This window comes from Jaculus jaculus, chromosome 1, assembly GCF_020740685.1.
Source record: "Jaculus jaculus isolate mJacJac1 chromosome 1, mJacJac1.mat.Y.cur, whole genome shotgun sequence".
NCBI classification, from domain to species: domain Eukaryota; kingdom Metazoa; phylum Chordata; class Mammalia; order Rodentia; family Dipodidae; genus Jaculus; species Jaculus jaculus.
Genome location: NC_059102.1, coordinates 303,506,050 through 303,524,516, shown reverse-complemented (window position 1 = coordinate 303,524,516; position 18,467 = coordinate 303,506,050). Strand labels below are relative to the sequence as shown.

The window sequence follows — 18,467 nt, the reverse complement described above, 5'->3', positions numbered from 1 at the left end:
AGGGGAGGGCCAGTCAAAGAAGACTTAAGATAGGGGTTTATATAAACATATTTAAAGCAGTTAGCAAAAGCTTTCTCGTTGAACAGCTTTAAGAACAATGTGAATGAAACCTTAGCAACTTGGTTAGTAATCTGAAAATTTTATTAATGTATACTTGAAATTCTGTTTGTATAAAAATGCATTTTCCTCTTTATTTTAACACTGTGTACAAGAACATTATGCATGTGAGTGGTCTGAGAAATAAATGATTTAATACTCAGATTTGAATCTCTGTCTTTTCTGTATAGAGATTGTTTATATAATATATTTGGAAATTTTTAGAGTGATAGTAATAGTGAAAATTCAAGCTTCCCCTATATTTTCAGGCTGTATATCGTCTTTCTCAGCCACCCTGGTGTGTTTTTGTTTTTGTTTTTTTCCTGAGGTAGGGTCTCACTCTAGCCTAGACTGACCTGGACTTCACTGTGTAGTGAAACTCATGGCGATCCTCCTACCTCTGCCTTCTGAGTGCTGGGATTAAAGGCGTGTACCACCACGCCCAGCCACTCTTGTTGTTTTTTGTCTTTTTTTTTTTAATTTTTGTCTTCTTGAGACAGGGTCTCTATATAGCCTCAGCTGGCCTTAAACTCATGGTCCTCTAGCCTCCACTTCCCAAGTGGTAGGATCATGGCTGTGCACCACTGCCTGAATTTTAGTTTCCCACATGTGGTCAGTGGATAAAAGAGATTTGAAAAGTAATATTTTACAAAATGCCCCAATAACATCTCCCTTGTCTCAGTTTATCCTTCCCTCATCTTCTTTTCACGTGTCAAAACCCATTCATATTTGTAAGGTGGCAGTAGTTGTATTTACCTTTATTCATAACACTAAGATAGGACTAAGTACAAAGATGCATAATACTTTAATTATTACAAGGGTTGGCCACTCTCCCCATGAATATGATAGTGTTCAGAGAAACTTCCCTTATAAGAACCAGGAAGGGCCTGTTGGCCTTGAAAGTCACCCTGTTGGGGTTCAGTGAGCGGCCAGCAATCCCAATGGCAGTGCTTGCTGCTGCTTCGCTGCCTTCCTCGTTCACCTGCAGATCACAGAGAAAATGACACTGCTGTGTCGGTCACTGTGCAGTTCCCCGCAAGCAGGTAAACCCTCCAGACCCCACAACTCTTCACAATGCTGCGTGTTTTCCAGTAGCAGATACCCTTAGGCCAGATTGGATGTTCTTCGGAACCTATTGTTCTTTCATACAATGGAGGTAGGAGTCCCACACATGTAAGCCTGAACTAGAAGCCTACATGAGCTTATCATGTTTCTGGCAGCATCATTGGACACGGTGCCACAGAGCATTGTCTTGTACCAACTGACGAGCACAACTCCATAACTCCTGAAGCACTGAAATCCCTGGTATAACAACTACCCCATGCAGCTGCTCAGAACCTATGGCTTTTGAAAAGATGGTCCTCCACCTGAGTGAGATGAATTTTTCTTGGAGAAACGTCCTGAGAATGATATTTGAAGCACATGTGTAAAGGGAGATGCCTTCATAAAATGTTTGACAACCCATAACATCTGTCCTCACTTGAGTCCAGGTCTTCCTTTGCAGCCCTTTCAGGCTCCTCCTACATCAGCTGCCCCAGAACTGGGATTATGGTTCCTGTGCCTGGGTGGGTGGGTGTCTCACTAAGTATTCCTGACTGGCCTGGAACTTACAGTGATCTTCCTGCCTCTGATGCTGTTTTGCATATGTATATGTGTTCGCGCAGCGTGCGCATGGACATACAGCAGCTAGAGGTTGATGCCAGTTTCTTCCTCAATCATTATTTACTGAGGAGGTCTCTCAGGCCCAGAGCTCACTGAATCAGTCCCAGCAATTTTTCATCTCCGGCTTCCCAAGTACCACCACCCCACCCAGCATTTACTTGGGTCTTGGTTCCAAACTCAGGTTCTCACACTTGTGTGGCAAGGGCTTTTTCCATTCAGCCAGCTCCCCAGCCTCTGTTCCGACTGGTAGTGAAGCCCTTCAGAGCCCTGAACTTTGTGGAGCTGGTTAATGGTGGTTTTGTTCCCCTCTCCCAGTCTTCCCCTCCTTACCCCTGTTACCCTACACTATTTCATGCTCTTTTTTTTTTTTTCAAGGTAGGGTCTCACTCTAGCCCAGGCTGACCTGGAATTCACTATGGAGTCTCAGGGTGGCCTTGAACTCTGCCTCCCGAGTGCTGGCATTAAAGGCGTGCTCCACCATGCCCTGCTCCTTTTTTTTTTTTTTTTTTGGTGTTTCATGTTCATTGAAGGACTAAGTTCCTGGCTAGAGATCGAGATCCTTCAGCCTCCTGACCTCATCCTGTCCCTTGAGCCCTCCTTTTCCCTTGGTTGTTTGGATTGTAGAATCATGTTCACTGGTATGTTCTGAAGCCTTTCTCTCTGACCATACCTTTCTTTGCAATGTCTTCAGTCCTATATACCTGTCTAGTCTTGACCCAGCTCCTTTCCCTCAGCCTGGCTTCTACACAGAACAGTTCATCCTGGTGGTTCTCAAATCTCAAAAAAAAAAAAAAATTTTTTTTTTTTTTTTTGGTTTTTCAAAGTAGTGTTTCACTTGCCCAGGCTGACCTGGAATTCACTCTGTAGTCTCAGGGTGGCCTCAAACTTATGGCGATCCTCCTACCTCTGCCTCTCAAGTGCTGGGATTAAAGGCATGCACCACCACGCCTGGCTTGATGGATTTCACAGACCCAGTTGCAAATCTCAAATTTTGATTGAGCATCAAAATCCCTGAGGACTGGCCTAAAAACTTCAATGAAGAACCACTGTTGACTACTGCTACTAGTCAGAAGCCAGAAGTACCACAAACTGTCCATGACTTACTCTTAACACAGGGCTCCATGCATACCTGGACTGGGGGAAAGACAGCCTAAACAGTTCTGGATCCACTGTTTTCTTTTATTGTTTTATATTTTATTTATTTATTTTGGTTTTTTGAGGTAGGGTCTCCCTCTAGCCCAGGCTGACCTGTAGTTCACTATGTAGTCTCAGAGTGGTCTTGAACTTCCGGTGATCCTCCTACCTCTGCCTCCCAAGTGCTGGAATTAAACACATGTGCCACCACGCACAGCTCTACACTATTTTCCTAATGGTGGATTTCACAGACCACAGCACACCAGTGTGCACTGTTACTCTCTCTAGTAATCTGAGAGCTTGCCTGGAGGTTCTAGCAGGCGAGCACAGCTACTCATATAACCTTGACCAAAGACCAGTCCTCCTCTATTTGGGGAAAGTTGTCCTCTTCAGTTGAGTGCACAGCTTTGGGAGGGATACACATGGAGTGGCAAGGGAGGAAGGAGACAAACGCCTAACCAGCCAGATCAGCCGAATCAACCCAGGAGTTCAATGGGGTGACAAATGTCACAGCCAGATCACCCTCACATCCTCTATAATAGTTGGAATGTATGTCCCCTGTAGACTCAAGTGTTTTATTAAGCTTGCAACTTGGCTCTCCAGCCTCCTGATTGGAGGAGGTGTCCCTGAGGGTGGATCGTGGGCTCCAGCCTTAAGGTGGGTTTGGGGACTGATCTGAATTTCAGCCCAGAAGTGTAGGAGAGCAGTCTGAGCTCTGGCAGAGTCCCTGCCTGCTGCCCATTTGCATTTGTTGCTTTTGGTGTTGGCTGGCTGGCAATGGTTTCTCTCTGGATGTATGGAAGCAGCTGCTGATGAGACTTCCCCAGATCTGTAAGTGTGAAGTTAAGCCCTTCCTCCCATAAACTCTGCATGGTTTGGATGTTCATCCCAGCCACATGGAGCTGACTACAACACTCTCTAGGGAAGATGAAACCTGTGCCCTTGTTTCCTGAGATGTAGTGTAGGGCCCTAGTTCCCCAGAGCACACTTTAGGACACCAGTCCACACTTGCTAGCTCCCCCTTCTTCCATTTGTTCTCAGCTATTTCAGCTAGGCACCATGCCCCTCCTTCATTCTGTCCAAATTCCTCAGGAAAGAGTACACTATATTCATTTTCAACCTTTTCCTCCATTCTTTCTATTTTCCTAAAACTCCTGATGTTTGAATTCCTTCTTAGTAGCCTCTTCTGGCTCCTTTTCTCTAAATGTTTGGGTCACTATGGCAGGCAGGAAGATTGGACAGCCAGACCCTGAGGGTTTTGGTGGGGAGCCATCCAGGCCTCGTGGAGGCTACAAATTTGGGCCTGAAGGTGCACTGGAGATATGTCTCTTCCACAGGCATGCCCTGTTTTTACACCAAAATAGCTGCATAGCAAGAACTCCAGCATTGCAGAGAACATCAGACCCCGATGCACTGAATGATAGCATGGCCGAAAAGCAGCATGGGAGGAGAGCGAAGAGTGGCATACTCACCTCAAGAAATGCTTTGTGGAATGCATCTGAGACGTAAAGGTCGTCCCTGCCTCCTGCAACAATCCCTGGAAGGAAGGCCAGAGAAGAAAATCGGTGTGAATTGGTTTTAATCCATAGGCAGATCAGTGTGAATTATGAGGCCTTTGGGGGGCTGGAGAGATGACTTAGTGGTTAAGTTGCTTGCCTATGAAGCCTAAGGACTTAAGTTTGACTTGCCAGGTCCCACGTAAGCTAGATGCACAGTGATGCAAGCACACAATGTCACACATGTGCACAAAGGGGTACATGTGTGTGGAGTTTGTTTGCAGTGGCTGGAGGCAGTGATGCTCCAATTCTCTCTCTCTCTCTCTCTTCCTTAAAATAAAAAGGCTAGGCTGTTGGGCTTGTCTCAAAGAAAAAAAAAAGGTCCTTTGGGGCTTTGGAAACCAGTGTTGACCTCTCCCCTAATAATACCCCTACAATAAATACTGTTAAAAATAGTAAAATAAGCTGGGCGTGGTGGCACATGCCTTTAATCCCAGCACTCGGGAGGCAGAGGTAGGAGGATCGCCATGAGTTTGAGGTCACCCTGAGACTCCATAGTGAATTCCAGGTCAGCCTGGGCTAGAGTGAAACCCTACCTTGAAAAACCAAAAAAAAAAAAAAAAAGTAAAATAGGGGACTGGAGAAATGGCTTAACAGTTATGGCATTTGCCTGCAAAGTCTAAGGACCAGGGTTTGATTCCTCAGGACCCATGTAAGCCAGATTCACAAGGGGCACGTGTGTCTGGAGTTCATATGCAGTGGCTAGAGGACCTGGTGTACCCATTCTCTCTTTATCTGTCTCTTTCTCTCTCATAAATAAATAAATAAAATATTTTTAAAAATGGATTGACTGAATGAATCATTACATTTAAAGTGACCAAAAAAAAAAAAAAATAGTAAAATAGAACCAGGCGTGGTGGCACACGCCTTTAATCCCAGCACTCAGGAGGCAGAGGTAGGAGGATCACTGTGCATTCAAGGACACCCTGAGACTACATAGTGAATTCTAGCTCAGCCTGAGCTAGAGTGAGACCATACCTCAAAAAAAAAAAAAAAAAAAAAAGTAAAACAGGACTCGAGAGATGGCTCAGTGGCTAAAGATTCTTGCCTGCAAAGCCTGCCAGCCCTGGGTTTGGTTCCCCAGTGTCCACGTAAAGCCAGAGGCACAAAATAGTGCACAAAGTAGTGCATGTGTCTAGAGTTCTTTGCAAAGTAAGGCAAGTAGCCCTGGCACACCCACATCCATGAGCAATTGTGCATGCTCTCTCTCTAATTTTATAGTTTTGGTTTCTCAAGGTAAGGTCTCAGTCTGGCCCAGGCTGACCTGGAATTCAATATGTAGTTTCAGGGTGGCCTTAAACTCATGGTTACCCTCCTACCTCTGCCTCCCAAGTGCTGGAATTAAAGATGTGCACCACCACACCCGGCATTTTTTTTTTAATTTTTATTTATTTACTTATTTGAAAGACAGAAAGAGACAATGGGCATGCCAGGGTCTCTAGCCACTACAAATGAACTCCAGATGCATGTACCACCTTGTGCGTCTGGCTTATATGGGTACTAGGAAATCGAACCCAGGTCCTTAGGCTTCACAGACAAGTGCCTTAAATGCCAAGCCATCTCTCCAGCACTGTTTTTTTTTTCCCCCCAACCCTGTTTTGTTTCATTTTGTTTTGATATTTTATTTGTTTTTGTTTTTTTTTTTTTTTTTGAGGTAGGGTTTCACTCTAGCCCAGGCTTTCCCGGAATTCACTATGGAGTCTCAGGGTAGCCTCGAACTCACAGCGATCCTCCTACTTCTGCCTCCTGAGTGCTGGGATTAAAGGCATGCACCACCACACTGGGCATTTTTTTTTAATTTAAGAGAGAGAGGAAGATGCAGAGAGAGAAAATGAATAAAAATGGGCACACCAGGGCTTCCAGCTGCTGCAAACAAACTCCAGACATATGCACCACCCTAGGCATCTGGCTTATGTGGGTCCTAGGGAATTGAACCTGAGTCCTTTGGTTTTGCAGGCAAGCACTTTAACCCTTAAGCCATCTCTCTGGCCTTTTTTTTTTTTTTTTCCTGTATTTGATGAGGTAGGGTCTCACTGTAGCCCAAGCTGACCTAGAAATCACTATGCAGTCTAAGGCTGGCATTGAACTCACAGGGATCCTCCTACCTTTGCCTCCTGAGTGCTGAGATTAAAGGCATGTACCATCATGCTTTATTTTTTTTTTTTTTTTAATGGTAAAGTACTTTGGGCTTATTCAGCTTGGCCCTTAGGAATTTTTTGTTTTTTTGTTTTGATTTTACTTTTTATTTATTATTTATTTGAGGGGGGGAAGCAGATAGAGAATGGGCACACCAGAACCTCTAGCCACTGCAAACTCCAGACACATGTTCCACCTTGTGCATCTGGCTTATGTGGGTCCTGGAGAATTGAACCTGGGTCCTTAAACATCACTGGCAAGCATCTTAACCGCTAAGCCATCTCTCCAGCCCTTGTTTTGATTTTTCCAGGTAGAGGCTCACACTAGCCTAGGCTGTCCTGGCATTCATTATGTAATTTTAGGGTGGCCTCCACTCACAGTGATTCTCTTACCTCTGCCCCCCAAGTCTGGGATTAAAGGCATGCACCACCACACCTGGCTGGTGTGCCTTTAATCCCAGCATTTGGGAGGCCGAGGTAGGAGGATTGCAGTGAGTTCAAGGCCATCCTGAGCCCATGTCCTGCAGCTTCTCCTTCCTACATAGTGAATTCCAGGTCAGCCTGGACTAGAGAACAAGACCTTACCTCGAGAAACAAACAAACAAAAAAAAAAAACCAACTTTAACTTTTACCTCCTTTTATTTTTGAGACAAGGTCTTATATATGGGCATGTCCCTCCACACCCAACTTCAGATCTTGTGTGCATGTAACACATGTGCACATGTGGGTTTACATTTGTGTGGGTGCATGTCTGTGTGGGGGTGTGTTTGGAGGTCAGAAGACAACCTGGGGTATTATCCTCATATTATCTTCAGGAATGCTACCCACCTCTTTTTTTAAAAAATTTTTATTAACATTTTCCATGATTATAAAAAAAGAACCATGGTAATACCCTCCCTCCCCACCACCTCTTTTTGGATACAGGGCCTCCCATTGTCACCAGAGCCTGTGAGCTCCAGGGATCCTTCTGTCTCTGCCCACCTCAGCGCTGGGATAACAGGTGCATGCCACTGTGCCTGGCATTTTACATGGATGCTAAGGATTGAACTCAGGTCCTCGTGTTCACAAGGCAAGCAAGCACTTTACCCACTGACTCACCTCCCCAGCCCCAGCTTCCAGCTCTGAATTCTAATGCCTTTTCAAACCTCTCTGCCTGGTTTCATGGTTTCCATCAGTATCAGTGCTGGCTGGATCCCTGGAAACTCCCCTTTAACATAATAGGAAACTAAGGTCCCACAAAGGCAAGGGATCTCTAGATGTTAGCAGAAGAGCTAGGATCAGAATCCTGATGTCTTGACTTGGCATTCTCACCTGTTCGTCCTTCAACTCTCCCACTTTTGGTCCACCTGCCTTAGGGTAAGGGGAGAAAGCAGTTCCCTCCTGTACCAACCTGGGAGTTTGGACTTCTCAGGGTTGAACAGGTCAACAAGACCCATGTCCTGCAGCTGCTCCTTCAGACTGAAGCCGTCCTCGATGCGGAAGCGGGGCACGTGGACCACAAGCATCGATTCGGTCAACTCATCCAGCCACTCATGCAGCAACTCTGGGGTGAGTCCCTGCTCCACCTTGGCCAGGCTCTTCTCAGGCCTGGGCAGGATGAGCACCATGGTGATGTCATCCCCCTTGAAGGGCAACTCGAGTACCTGGGTGCCTTCTGCCACACGCCGGTATCGAAACATGCCCTCTTGATACATCAGAGACGCTAAGCACGCCTGCCCGTCTGCCTTGTAGAACAGCTCCTTCCTTGTGTTCTCAGGGCTGAACTTTGACTGCCACAGGCCCTAAAAGATGCCAGGTGTGAGAACCATAAAGCAAGAACAAAAATATCCGGAGGAAACTAGTTACTGATACGGACATGATCATATGATCTGATTACATTAATATGTAAGAGTAATGTGTGTAGATGTATATGAAAAGGTTCATAAATACTATAAGTGATAGGATTCTGAATTTTGTTCTGTGTATTTTGTGCACTACTCAGATTTCTAGCAGCATTAGTTTTAAAATCAGAAATATCTAACCCCAGGAATAATCTATAATCTTTGAGCAAGTTCATCTTGAGTTTAATTCTAGTTGTCTGTTGCTGTCTCTGTCCAGCAGCTTCTTTTCTGGAGCTGACCTTCAAAATTCTGGGCTCTGCTCCAGATCAGTTAGAGGCCAGGCCCAGATCATAATCCAGCTGTTAGTCTAGAAGCCTGCCGGGAAGAGGATCAGCTCTGGCTAGCTTCCTGACCATTCTGTATCACTCTCTGTCTTTTTGATCTTGAAACAGGCCATTTAACTCTTCTGAGTGGTACTTTCTCATCTGTAAGATTAGAAGCTGGCAAGAGCTAATAATTTTAAAATGCTTACTGTATATGCCCAGGGCATACGAGTGCCACACCACTCACTCACTAAGTACCCTTAGTCATTCTAAGAGGTAAGCAGACCATTATAACCACTCTGTTGTACAGATGCAGAAATTGAGCCACAGCGAAGTCCCAGGTAACTAACTCACAAGAATTCACATACTTGGAAACAAAAGGAGTCACACATAAAGGGCTCAAGTTCTCACTTTCAATGTTACAAGGAATCAGAGGGGCCAGTAAATAGTAATTGTTCAGGAAACTGCAATGGATAACAAACATGCTGTGGAAATATAATCTACTATATCCATGGGGAGAAGGAAATCCTGAAAGACAGAGTGATTGATTGGTAATAGCAGTGGCTTGCTAAGCCCCTGGACCTCACTGAAGGAGAAGGAAAGAATACATGAAGTGCATATCACAAGACAAAACATGTCATAATTCCAGCTACCTTACATGGGTGGTCCTCTTGAGTGTCAATGGTCTGTCTGTTTATTACCACTGCCCCCTCTCTTCTCCTTCCCAAATGTAACCAAACTGGAATAGTCCTTAAAAGTTCTTGACTCTCTTCGGGTAATAAGGCCATGTACATTGTCACAGGATGATGCTAAGTCTGGGACAAGCCTTGTGCCTAAGGGTCCAGAAATTTCAGGCCCAGAGAATTATAAAAATGTTTCTCCAGGCACTGGGGAAAATCTTATCAGTGAGGGTTGTCAATTGACTGATTTTGTTTCAGAGTTCAAATAAGTTAAGTGGATGGAGAAATTGTCATGTAGATGAGAGAGAGTTTATCACCATGTACACCTAGCAGCTGAAGAGGCTGGTTGGTAAGTTTTTATACTCTTGAGAGCATGGCTGAGCCCCCTGGACCTCAGCCCAGCAGCCACACCCTTAAAGATTCTGGGCTGTCAGCACACTGACTGATATGTCTGCCCAGATCACGTGAGGACATTTCTCAAGAGGAATGGGCTCCACATGCCCAAAAATGTGGCAGAGGCTGAACTAAAGAGCAAGAGGAAGCCCTGAAGTCTGTACAGGGCTACTGAGTACCTTGAAGTAGATGGTGTTAACCAGCACGAGGACAGTGAGCTCATTGATGACGTCTGAGGGAATGACTTCAGTGATGCGGCCTTCGGTCTTATTGGCTACCCAGTTGTTGATAGTCTCCCTGGACTGCTCTGCATTTTCCTAAGGAAGAAAGGAAATGACCCTACCCACCTATGAGGTTCAGTTGACTTTTCCATTTTCCCATGCAGAATTTATTTTACTTGCCATCACTTTAACCCAGGCTTATACCATATATTACAGTGTCATCACTTTCATGGAGGTAATAATTTTTTTTTGAGGTAGGGTCTTGCTCTGGCCTAGACTGACCTGGAATTCACTTTTTGTAGTCTCGGGAAAGCCTCAGCTTCATGGTGATCCTCCTACATTGGCTTCCCAAGTGCTGGGATTAAAGGTATGCACCACCATGCCCAGCCAGTTAATAACTATATTGTGGTGGCAGAGAATCAAACCCAAGGTCTCATGTATACTAGGCAAGCACTATACCACTGAGCTATGTCCCCAGCCCTTTAATAAGTATTAAAGAAATAGGAAATAATCCGAGCACTGGGGAGGCAGAAGTAGGAGGATCGCCATGCATTCAAGGCCAACCTGAGACTACATAGCAAATTCCAGGTCAGCCTGGCTAGAGTGAGACCCTACCTTGAAAAAAAAACCCAAAAAAGAAAGAAAGAAAGAGTGGAAGGAAGGAAGGAAGGAGGAAATAAAGGACCAGGAAAGAAGAAAAGAGAGTAGTCTGAGGGAAAGAAGACAAGATGTTATCTGATCAGATTTTGGTAAAAACTAAACTCAGAAGCATAGTTTCCAATACATGATCTATGGAAAATGAGAGATGAAGCCAAGCATAGTGGCTATGGTGGTTTGAATAGAATAGATGGCCCCCAATATATTCAGTTTTTTATTGTTTGTAGTTTGCATCTGTAGCCACCTGGCTGGAGGCAATGTCACTGGGTGGATCTTTAGGTGTGGTGGTGGGTTTCAGATTTCAATCTAAAGATAAGCAAAGTGTGCCTAGCAGGAGTTCCTGAAGTGTGTTATGGTTTTTGGCTTTTGGCTTGTGCTTTTCTCTCTCTCTCTGCTTGGTCCTGTGAATGTGGACCAGTTTCTTTTGCCATTATGGAACGTCCCCTGGATCTGTAAGCTTCAATAAATATCCCTTCCTCCATAACTGTGTGGTCTGAAAGTTCATCTGAGTGAACCTGAAGCTGTCTGCTATAGAATTTGGTACCGAGGAGTGGGCTGAGATGAACCTGACTATATGGATGTTGATCTTTTGGAACCTTTGTTTTGGAGGAATAAGCATGGACTTGGTGCTTGCAACTGAAGATGTCTTCTGGAGTGGTAAGCCAAGTTTTATGGACTATCCTGATGAGAGTCTGAGAATGCTAAGTGCAGACAGCATTGAACTTCAAGGCTTGGTTTATGAGCTTTCCAAGGGGAAGGAAAGACTGCAGGGGACTTTGTTGGAACTGGGCTACTGGCATAAGGGCTGACTGTGTCCTGCTGCCCAGGCCCACAGAGTTTGATCAAGGTTAAATTTGTAATGGACTGATGTGCTTGGCTGAAGATATTGGACTGAAAGATTTAAGATTTTAAGCTGGAAAACCTCAAGCAAGTTAAAATTACAGGCCCTGAGACTAGTTTTAGGTTACTGAATCTGCTATTGTCAAACATATTAGCAATCTTAAAGGAAGATTGTCCAATTGCTTTACCATGGAAAGGATGCCTGAGAAAAGACTATCATAGAAATGCAAACACTTTTGGAAAGAGTTGATTGGAGAAGGAACCTGCTTTTCAAGGTTATGATTTATTTTGTCTGTGAATTAAGAATATGGCTGTGTCCTGCACACGTGGTATTGGTTTCAGCAGCATGAAAAATGCGAGGAGTGGTCGTGAATTGCACATGCTTCCAGGAGCTTCCACTGAGATGTGGCATGAGGTAGGGCCTGATGCCCTGATTGGCTGAAAGAGCCTTTGCAAAATGTGAGGAGTGATCATGAATTGCACATGGTTTCAGAAGCTGCTGCTGAGATGCAGCATGAGGCAGGGCATGATGCCCAAGTAGGCTGCAAGAGCCTTTGGAAGATGGACTGTGGTTTGCATGAAGACCTCAAGATGATTTGGATATACCAGGGCTATGCAAGCGCTACCACAGAGCACACTGTTGGCCTGAGATGGGAGTGTTCCCTGCTACTCTGCCCAGTTGGTGGGGTGGAATTAGAAAATCTGGAGACTGTCTCTGGTTATATTGAACTTGAACTGCAGAAGTTTGATGTTTGTTTAATGGTGGTTGAGTTTGCATTGTTTTAGTCTCTCTTTGCTATACCTTATACCAATTGAAAATGTTTACTCTCTGCCCTTATATGTTAGAAATGTTTAACTTGTTTGATTTTACGGGTCTTAATATCTTAAATTGGTCAATTCTGTGGGGACCTTTGAAATTGAACTGAGTACAATTTACAATGTGTAACGGTTATAAATCTATTGAGGTCCAGGGGCGGAATGTGGTGGTTTGAATAGAATAGATGGCCCCCAATATATTCAGTTGTTTATTTGTCTGTAGTTTGCATCTGTAACCACCTGGCTGGAGGCAATGTCACTGGGTGGATCTTTAGGTGTGGTGGTGGGTTTCAGATTTCAATCTAAAGATAAGCAAAGTGTGCCTAGCAGGAGTTCCTGAAGTGTGTTATGGTTTTTGGCTTTTGGCTTGTACTTTTCTCTCTCTCTGCTTGGTCCTGTGAAGGCAGGCCAGTTTCTTTTGCCATTATGGAACTTCCCCTGGATCTGTAAGCTTCAATAAATATCCCTTCCTCCATAACTGTGTGGTCTGAAAGTTCATCTGAGGGAACCTGAAGCTGTCTGCTACAGTGGCATATGCTTTTAATCCTAGTATTTGGGAGGCTGAGGTAGGAGGATCACACTGTGAGCTCAAGGATAGCCTGATACTACATAGTGAATTCCAGGTCAGCCTGGGTTAGAGTAAGACCCTAACTTGAAAAAGAAAGAAAGAAAATGAGGGATGGTAGTAGATAAGAGGAAAGGGGGAAATTATTACCTTCCAAGCTATAGACACTTTTTTTCTGTTTTTTTTTTTTTTTTTTTTTTTTTTTTTTTTTGGTCTTTCAAGGTAGAGTCTCACTGTAGTCCATGCTGACTTGGGATTCGCTGTGTAGTCTCACCGTGACCTCATATTCACAGCGATCCTTCAACCTCTGCTTCCCAAGTGCTGGGATTACAGAAGTGTGCCACTACACCTGGCCCATTGTATATATTTCTGAGATTTCAAGTAAGAGTAAAATTTCCAAGGGTCAATCAGAATCAGATAGTCAGCACCCCGTCAACCTTCCACAAGCACAGCACTGTTAAGTTGGATTCTGTTTCTCTCCTTTCTGAATCTGAGTGAAGAGAAAGAACTTTGAAGTTAGAATTCACCTTGAAATCCAGGGGCTGGAGCTTGGCCCCATAGACCAGCTCACTGATGTCCTGATAGGTCTCATTGAAGGTAAGGGATTTGTCTCCAAAAAGGCGGTTGGCTGAAACCAAGTTAGAAGATTTGTTGGCTTTTCGATAGAGTCGGCAGTTGAGTTTGGCAAAGAAGAAGTGGATCTGATCAGATGTTTTCTCTGATATGGTATCAAATTTAAAAACCTGTAGAAGCCAAAGAAAATGGTGGGGTAAAGCAGCCGGTTAGCCTGGGTAATGAGCACGGTGCTAGACAGCCCCAGCCCAAGAGCCACAAATTTGAGATTAGCCTGAGCTACCTTGGTGATAGATAGATGATAGATAGATAGATAGATAGATAGATAGATAGATAGATAGATAGATAGATAGTGAAAGGCCCAAGAATTCAGAAGCCCAGAAATACTATCACGCTCCAAAGGGAGCTTAAGCGGGCCCCTGCATACCTCAAACTCCAGGCTTTACTCTCTGTTGGAAGCAAGTAAAGAATCCCTCTTCTCATTATATCAGAGCCCGCTCCTAATATAAAACTAGGTAAAAAGGGCATGAGATAGCCCTTAAGGATGGGAAATGAATAATAAAGTGAACCACTTATTTGGTTTCTGTAAATAGCCTGCACCATAAGCCTTAATAGCCCACGCCGTAAACCTTAGTAGCCCACACCATAAGCCGTAGCAGCCTGCCTCAGACCACCAAGGTCATAGGAGACTAATACCACACTCTGCTACTCCCAAACAAGGACCTGCACAAATGCTGACCACCAAGGTCAAAGGAGACTGATTGGTCCACGAGGAGCTTGAACAAATTAAACTAAATGGCTTAGAAACTATGGAGTGGCACAAACTGACTGGCTCGCACCCCATGGGCTCCTGATGTTAAAAAAATGATTGGTCTAATGCACAGGCTTTGTTAGAAACCCTATAAAAACTGTCCCGTTCCTGCATCCGGGGCTCTGCAGTCCTCTACCCCTGCGTGGTGTATGACTGTGGGCCCCAGCGCGCTTGGAATAAAAATCCTCTTGCTGTTTGCATCAAGACCGTTTCTCGTGAGTGATTTGGGGTGTCGCCATTTCTGGGCAGAGCGTGGGGTCCTCATTCTGGGGGTCTTACAATAGATAGATAGACAGACAGACAGACAGACAGATAGATGGATGATATATACCACACACACACATACATATATACACACACACATACATACAGGCATGGTGGTTCCCGCTTTTAATCCCAGCCCTCAGGAGGCAGGGGTAGGAGGAGTGCTATGAGTTCAAAGCCAGCCTGAGACTACAAAGTAAATTTCACATCAGCCTAGGCTAGAATGAGACCCTACCTCAACTCCTCACCATGGTTTTTGTTTTGGTTTTGGTTTTGGTTTTGGTTTTTCGAGGTAGGGTCTCACTGTAGCCCAGGCTGACCTGGAATTCACTATGGAGTCTTGGGGTGACCTCAAACTCACAGCAGTCCTCCTACCTCTGCCTCTCGAGTGTTGGGATTAAAGGCGTGTGCCACCACACAGGCTCACAATTTTTTTTTTTATTTCAAAAGGAATAATCCTGGGGGCTGGAGAGATTGCTTAGCGGTTAAGCACTTGCCTGCAAAGCCTAAGGACCCCGGTTCGAGGCTTGATTTCCCAGGACCCAGGTAATCCAGATGCACAAGGTGGAGTTCGTTTGCAGTGGCTGGAGGCCCTGGTGTTCCCATTCGCTATCTGCCTCTTTCTCTGTCTGTCACTCTCAAATAAATAAATAACAATAAACAAAAAATGTTTTTTTAAAAAAAGGAATAATGCCAGCTGGGCGTAGTGGCGCACGCCTTTAATCCCAGCACTCAGGAGGCAGAGGTAGGAGGGTCACCATGAGTTCGAGGCCACCCTGGGACTCCATAGTGAATTCCAAGTTAGCCTGGGCTAGAGTGAGACCCTACCTTGAAAAAAAAAAAGGGAATAATACCACATGAAGCAGTGATTCAAGAATGTGAATTCCCCACTGTGACTTGTGCTGGTTTAGGAGTCATTAGACACATGGAAGCCAAAAGATGCTCCCTAGCAAGGAGGGAATTGTGGGGCTTTGCATCATACCTCCATCAGCTGCTTGAGGGTGTCATTACAGGCACCCAGCTTGGTCATAGCAAAAGCCGTTGAGATGCTAAGGGGTGACAGGAAGATGTTGTCATTGTCATTCTTGGAATCTGCCAGGTGCTGATAGAAGGTGGTGGCAAAGTGGGAATTGGCCTTAGACAGTTCCCAGACCCGACGGTTGGTGGCCTCCGGGATCTTCTTCTCTAAGCCCTCATCCTCAGTTGGTTTCTTCTCTGGAGAGCGGTAAATGCACATGGGATTCACGGGAATGTCCCGGGGCTTAGCTGTGCAGACGTCCTCCACAGGGTTCCCATGGCAGGTCACACAGCACCCAAGACCAACGAGCAGCAAGGAGAGGAGACATACCTTCCTGCAAGGGGACAGAACAGTTTGTTAAACTAGGCTGAGTAAACCCTTTCTCCTCACAGGCCAACCACAGTGCTGCTCAGGAAAAGCACAGGATTGCAGACCACCTGCTATGGCTAGGAATGGCCAGCAAACCTCTGAACCAAGCATGTGTGCCCAGGACAAGTCCAGTCTTCGGATCCTTGCAAGTGGACAGTCTTCCTTGCTGGAACACAGTCACACAATAGGAGTGTGTGTGTTCAAGGGCCCATGCTGGGAAAAATAAGAAGACAAAGCATTCTGCTGGCATGGAGAACGTGCACATGTGACAAATAGACTGTAATGTCAGAAGCCAGGCAACAGTTAGGGAGCAAGGGAAGCAACCCCACAGGAGCTATTTAAGGACGTCCTTATTCATGGATGGAATTAGCCCAAATCTTAGAGGATGGGGAGAATTTTTTTTTAATTTTTAATTTTTATTTATTTTGGGAGAGAGAAAGAGGGTGGGGAGAGAATGGGTACACCAGGGTTTACAGCCACTGCAAACAAACTCCAGATGCATTGCCCCCTTGTGCATCTGGCTTCCGTGGGTACTGGGGAATCAAACCAAAGTCCTTTGGCTTTGGAGGCAAGTGCCTTAACCACTGAGCCTGGATGGGAAGATTTTTTTTTTTTTTTACATTTATACCTTTTAATAATTAAATTAACTATTACCTTACAAAATGTAAGGTTCACCATTTGTTTTCTTAAAAACAGAAGATTAAACAGCTTCAAATAGAATAATTTGGCCAATAGTTAAAATGTATCTGACAGTATATATATAAAAAATAAACAAACAGGGGCTGGAGAGATAGATGGCTTAGCTGTTAAGCGCTTGCCTGTGAAGCCTACAGACCCCAGTTCAAGGCTCGATTCCCCAGGACCCACGTTAGCCAGATGCACAAGGGGGCGCATGCATCTGGAGTTAGCTTTCAGTGGCTGGAGGCCCTGGAGCACCCATTCACTCTCTCTCTGTCACTCTCAAATAAATAAATAAAAATATACAAAAAAAGAAAAAAAAATTCTTAAAAAAAAAACCAGAAATGAGGTAGTGAGCTAGGCATGGTGGTGCACACTTTTAATCCCAGCACTCTAGAGGCAAAGGTAGGAGGATTGCCATGAGTTTGAGGCCACTCTAGGTCTATATAGTGAATTCCAGGTCAGCCTGGGCAAGAGCGAGACTCTACCTCAAAAAAAGAAAAGAAAGAAAGAAAGAAAGAAAGAAAGAAAGAAAGAAAGAAAAAGAAAAGAAAGAAAGGGAAAGGAAACAAAAGAAAAGGAGAAGAAAAGAGAAAAGAAACGAGGTAGTGAGATTTACAGATTCAGAGAATCTGGTTGCCAGTAAAGAAAACTAAGATACATTCCCTATAATATGTCTGTATCCAAGATAGGATGGGCCAGACTCCCTCCAGGTGGTTTGGGTCCCTGGGTCCAGAGACGGGAGTCTGTATGTGAGGACTGAATTTCTCAGTCTCCTCCTGAAAGAAAGGTAGTCACACAGTCCAGAAAAGACTCACTGAGGAAGGCTGGAAGTTGAGAGCAGAGTAGGGCACTTGTCTTTTTGTGTAGCCTGAGACCAACTCTACACTTCATGCTTGTCAAGAACAGATATGCAGAATGGAAGAGGAGTAGAGACACCAAGGAAGAGAGAGAAGGAGGAGAGAGAGAGCGAACCCTGTTATCTACCTCCCCATCCTGACTGCATTCTCACTCCCATCTTGCCCTTCAAGTACACTTGGAAATACTAAGAATGCTAGGGGGGTCCTTGGAGCTCCACTGTGTATAAACAGAAACCATGGTTGAGCTATACCACCTCTTGGGACAAGGGGAATGCGTCCGGCGTCCAGAAGGCTATCTCCTTGTGAGAAAGGGAGAAGGGAACAGGTCTTTAGGGGTCAGCTGAAGATTCTCGTAGATTAATCATACCCTCTTTTTGGCAGGCCCTTGGAGTGTCCTCTGGATTGCTTTTTTTTTTTTTTTTTTTTTTTTTTTTTTTTTTAACAAAGGAAGACCTCCCAGTTGTTTCTTGGACTAAAATTCCAAGGTGTGGTTTAGGGAAAGGCTTTACCCAAAGGTGTGTGGGAGGGAGGATGCTTCAAATGACCACAGAGATCTTTGACGAACTACCATGGAGAGGGCTTGGTCTTCTCGAAGGTGTCAGAGGTCATACCATGAGTCCTTCAGAGGTCAGAAAGCCCAGCAAGAGCCCGCGAAGCGAAGCAGAACCCACCCCTTACCTTTGTCCAGCAGCCACCGTGCCTGCTCCATTGGAATACATGACAGCTAAGCTTCCACAGGGGTGGGCAGGTGAGAGAGTGTGTTCTGAGGCAATTCCTCTGAAAACTGGTTCTTTCCTCTAAATCTGACTAAGGTCCAGAGGCCAGATGGCGGGGAGAGAGCTCACCAGAAGTGGATGACTGAGGTCAAAGGCTGATGACCAGTTCCCAGAGTTAAGTAAAGTAAACAACCCAGTGTTGCTTAATTAGTAGAGGAGTTAAAGGTCAATCAGGCCTAGGGAATGTCTGGCCCACCTTTCTTGCCCACAGTTCCTCATT

At 44.9% G+C, this 18,467-nt stretch overlaps 1 protein-coding gene across 1 annotated transcript; it reads right to left on the bottom strand.

Annotated features, from left to right (window-relative positions):
• Positions 1 to 838: 838 nt before the first annotated feature.
• Positions 839 to 18,201, bottom strand: Serpinc1 (serpin family C member 1). Its single transcript, XM_004658778.3, has 7 exons — positions 18,150 to 18,201; positions 15,529 to 15,898; positions 13,426 to 13,641; positions 9,979 to 10,116; positions 7,974 to 8,364; positions 4,365 to 4,429; positions 839 to 1,078 (listed from the first exon to the last, which is right to left on the bottom strand). The coding sequence occupies exons 1-7, from the start codon at positions 18,188 to 18,190 to the stop codon at positions 902 to 904; spliced, it is 1,398 nt and encodes a 465-aa protein (XP_004658835.2). The 5' UTR covers positions 18,191 to 18,201; the 3' UTR covers positions 839 to 901.
• Between the last annotated feature and the right edge of the window lie 266 nt (positions 18,202 to 18,467).